Source organism: Arabidopsis lyrata (assembly GCF_000004255.2).
Source record: "Arabidopsis lyrata subsp. lyrata unplaced genomic scaffold ARALYscaffold_713, whole genome shotgun sequence".
NCBI lineage: Eukaryota > Viridiplantae > Streptophyta > Magnoliopsida > Brassicales > Brassicaceae > Arabidopsis > Arabidopsis lyrata.
Window position 1 is genome coordinate 1 of NW_003302099.1, and position 4,803 is coordinate 4,803.

Below are 4,803 nucleotides of genomic sequence, written 5' to 3' on the forward strand. Positions count from 1 at the left end.
TAAAAGCCGAAGATAACCAATTACCTCAAACAAACAAAAACCTCACAAACTCGAAACCAAGAGCAGAGCAAAATATTGGGCACCTATATTACTGTGAAACTGCTAAAAGTTATGGTCTTCAGCTAATCCTACGCTCCATATTAACGAATCACATTTGTTTTGAACAGCATACGAACAATGTCGCTGAACCAGATTTTTTATTTTTCCCAGGAGAAATCTAAAATTCCTCAGTATATATATATATATATATATTCGATTTAGGGTTTTTAGCAATAAATGGAATCGAGAAATCGGACGGTTGAGAAATGATTTGACGATCGATTCGAAGGTAGATGACAAATATTGCCGCGCACGTTGTTAAATACTCTCACAGCTTTTGTACGGACACCTTTGTTTTATGGGGCTAGGCCCAATTATATAAGGCCCAATTATGGAGTCGTAGTGCTTGTTGTTAGGATAATAACATCTGGAGTCGTCGGGAGCCCAATTATATCATGCAGGATGTGATTAGAGATTAATTATATAATGTATCAATGATTTTTTGGTAAAGGATTTTAAAGTTGACATCAATGATTTGCAGCTGAGTACTCAAATATCAATGATTTTATGTAAAGTCTTAAGAGTTTAAATTATGGTTACAGTAAGTCTCCGGAGCTTTTTCAAAATAATGATTTAACTAATATTTTTTGGTCTTGTTGGTATATAAGATCGATAATTCAAGAACATTTGTGTAATGTAATTTGGATAGATAGGGTTGGTAAGAATTTTTAACTTCCCCGGCTTCCCGCTATGTGTGGAATAAAGAGATCCATATATAATGTTCGATATAGGTCAAAAATTACGTAATAATGAATCCTAAAACGGATATTGTTTTTTCTACCGGCAATTTTTTTTTTTTTAAATGTGTGTTAGTGTGTAGATGCTAGCTCCAGTACTTATACGACTAAAAAGATCTTCTTGTATCTGTACAAGGAATATACTTATGAACTCTATTGTTGGACCACGGGAACTCAAATCTAGTAAGTTCATCATAAGCTTAAATAAATATCGACCGACTTTGGAAATCTTTGTTATAATAAAGCATGTGAAATGAGCTCACCCAGATTCAAAATGGGCCACGTAACATTAACTTTCTCAATATCATTAATGTCAAATCTCAAATGCAAGGGCTACCTCGTGATCCAATTTAATAAGTATCTATATGGCGTCCAACTAAAATAAGTTATAGTAGTGTAACTACACTCCCTAGCTACATTAATGCTAATTCTCGTTAATGAACACTTCTCATAACTACGAAACGACTTAAATAAACCAGAACTTAAAAATTAAAGATTAATTATACTCCTACTCAAGAAAAAAGATTTCGAAGGAAAAAATGCTGAGATCTCTTTCCTCATATATCAAAGCTAAAATCCCATGTTATAAAAAAAGGAAAGAAAAAAAAAAGAGAAGATAAAAGTGATTTTTTTTTGGTTTTTTGGAATTGAAGAGAAGAAGATGAATCTTGGTGTGGTCATCTTCAACCTCCGAACTTCATGTCTTCTTGATCTACGCGTTGGAGAAACGAAGTAAGAACTTTAATGGTTTTGATCTGACATTGTAGAGACATAATGTAACCAGCTGTCTCTTCGAAGAGCGCGTCCACACCAAGCGCCGTTCCTCCGGGGATAATCCTCTGCAACGCCTCAATCTTTTCCTTTACCTCGTCTTCTTCTTCTTCTTCTTCCCGGTCTTCACGTACGCTTGCGTTAGTCTCTGACAATCTCCGTTTGGTTCTGCGCTCGAAACCAGCGGCGCGTGATTTCACGGCGGCTGAGCACGACGGTGACAGAGAGCGTCTCGTGGTGTCGGGAGTGGCTAAAGTTTCTTCCATTGAAGGAGAGAGAGAGAGAGAGAGAAGAATGATGAGTTTGAGAGAATAATGAAGAAGTAAGGAATGTGGATGTGTGTGAAGTGTATATATATATATGATGAGTGATGATGGATTTAGTGGACAAAAATGGTGATGGTTAAATCTGGTCGGTTTAACCTGATTTTACTTTGGTTTGTTGTGAGTAATTAGAGACAATACTATATCGGTTTAGTTTGGTCTGCTATGCTTTTATTATGTTACATTGTTTGCTTACATTAGTGAAAGGTTCGGTTATGAACGAATTTTGGTTTGGTTTGTCTAAAAAAAAACGATGTAAAAATTGAAACTCAATTAAAAAAATTCTATTTTTAGAAATGAAAAATGGTTAAATGGGCGGTATTGCCATCAAAGCTGGGTCCACTACTTGTACGTTGTTTTTAATTTTATTATCCTCGTGTTTCGGATTGTTGAGTAGGGGTGGGCACGGATCGGATATCCGGGTTTTTAGTGGTATTTGTTATTTGATTCGTTTTTTCCGAATACTAAGTTTTCCGATTCGTATTTGCTTCGTTAGTAACCGGATATCCGGCTGTTCGAATATCCGTTAAAATCCAAACTATTTGCCGGATATTCGATCCGTTAAGTATTTGTTTAAAATTAAACAAAAAAAATTAATAAATAAAATCTAATCCAAAAATTGTAAAATTTTATTTAAAAATAGTAATATTTTATCAAAAATATATATGTTTCTCCTTTGATTGTTCAAATTAGTAGTTCAAATAATTAATTCAGAGATTAAAAATTATAAAACGCTTACAAGAATAATAAAATTATAATTTATATATGTATGTATTCCGGAGCGAATCGGATATCCGCTAATTTGAATTATAGTATTTGATATTTGCTCCGATTTTTACGAATATCTATTTTTAATATTTGATTTGCTTCGAAAAGTTACGGATATCAAGATTTTTCAAATCGAATCGAATCGAATAACGGATCGAAGCGAATCTAACGGATATTTAGCCGAGCCCTAAATTGTTGAGAGTTATTTATTTTTCTTCTCTTACTTGGGTTGCTTCCACAGATTTGGATCTCTAGAAGAAGACCTTTCACGCGCCATGTCGACTGGTTTAGACTTTAGTGGACACATCACTCACTTAAGTGGACCATGCTCACATCTAGATATGGCACGTTAAAATTTTTTTTTAAGAGCTAGACGTTTGACATAGTAATTAACTAATTACACAACAATGTTGATTGGCAAAAAAAAAAAAAAAAATACACAACAATGTTTTAATATTGTATAGGTTATGCTTTGTTAATATAAGCCGGATTACTTTTAGTAAGTGTGTCATTTCTTTTTCCGGACTTCTGTGTGTCTTGTTAAAATATCATTCGAACTTTAATTTAAAATATAAATGGTATGTGATCTGGTTTAGCCATGAATGTAATAGCTATACGTTGTTTTGCATTGTTAATGGTCTTACTTTCTACTACAAGGTTAATTAAAGATAGAAGTTCTTTTATGAGAGCTCAAAGTTCCAAAATAAAAAATCAATTAGAAGACGACGAATCCTAGTTATGCACTTAATTATGCTTATAAGCCGGCCATTCGGGGTGGTGGTAATAAGAGTGTAAGTAATAACGTAGACACAAAAAAAAAAAAAATAAATAAATAAATAAATAACGTAGACACGTAGTACGTACGGACGAAATGAAAAGACCACGCGCGTGGAGATAAGGAAGGAGAAGAAGGATACATACAGTGAGACACTACTTGCATGGGAACAAGGGAGAGAGAGGAGGACATGTGCGGGTCACATGAATATCTCCATCTTCAAAGCCCCATTCCCATGTGCCTCCTCCTCTCTATACATTATGTACAGACTGTAATATATTACTATTATTATTAGATGGATGAGATCAAATAGATACTCTAAGAGATAGTGAACTTGTTCGTACAATTGAGGAGGATCTAATCCTACTAAGATCCACATGATATCTATCGGGCATGGTGGCCACGTGTCAGCCCTTTTTTGGGTCCCCCCACCTCATTGTGACTCCTAAATCTGTCCTTCATTTTTTGTTTTGATTTTTTTTTGTCAACTCCTTAGCTTTCTTTTATTATTCAAAAAAAAACTCTAAATCTCCCATTTTTTTTTTTTGATAAGAAAAATCTCCCATATTTCTTACCATGAAAAACAACAATCTCATTATATCTATAATTTTAGAGAAACTGCCAATAACAAGAAGAAAGAAAGCCAAGGAAGTTTAATGCTATATGTTTCTAGAGATCTATATACACATAAAACCGTTATAATAAATGTTACTTAATGTTGTGTTCCATAATTTTAATGAGTAATACACCCTCCGATGCATTCTTTTGACAACTAAGATGCTAAGATGTTTTAAAAACTAGATAAAGAACAACATCTAATTATTAAAGAGTAATACTGATAACATCTAATCAAAAGAAACAGAAACAGAAGGATTATACTTTTACGTCTAGGGTTTTTAATAGTACGAAGGATTGTTTAGATGTTGTTTTAAAAGAAGAAGAAGCTGTAAGAGAAAAATAAAAATGATGTTTCCAAGGAGGGGACGAAGAAGGGTTTGGTTTCTCGGGATTGAGATTTACAAAAATCGGGTCCCTTTCGCATTTCACCATCTACCAAACTGACACTCACCCCAATTCTAGTATCTATTTATTTATGTATTTGCATTTACATTAAATATGTTACAAAAATAACACACTGAAAATTTAATTTTAGCTTTTAGCCAGCTTTCACATTCGTCGTCTTGGAATATTCAATTCCATGTCCTTTTGTATCTTGTTCGTTGTTTCTCTTTTTCTTTTCTTCAAAAATAACTTTATTTAATGATGAAAAACTTTTATATCTAGGAGGAGATTGAGATGATTCCCTTTCACTACCATTTTTTGTTGCTAC

At 33.5% G+C, this 4,803-nt stretch overlaps 1 protein-coding gene across 1 annotated transcript; it reads right to left on the reverse strand.

The window, feature by feature from the left end:
* Positions 1 to 1,228: 1,228 nt before the first annotated feature.
* Positions 1,229 to 2,092, reverse strand: LOC9298390 (transcription factor PAR1). Its single transcript, XM_021023994.1, has one exon. It carries the CDS (start codon positions 1,871 to 1,873, stop codon positions 1,520 to 1,522), a length of 354 nt encoding a protein of 117 aa, XP_020879653.1. The 5' UTR covers positions 1,874 to 2,092; the 3' UTR covers positions 1,229 to 1,519.
* Positions 2,093 to 4,803: the final 2,711 nt, after the last annotated feature.

What these genes read in the sequence shown, in the direction of transcription:
- LOC9298390 (XM_021023994.1), bottom strand. Translation starts at nt 1,873, where the DNA reads ATGGAAGAAACTTTAGCCACTCCCGACACCACGAGACGCTCTCTGTCA.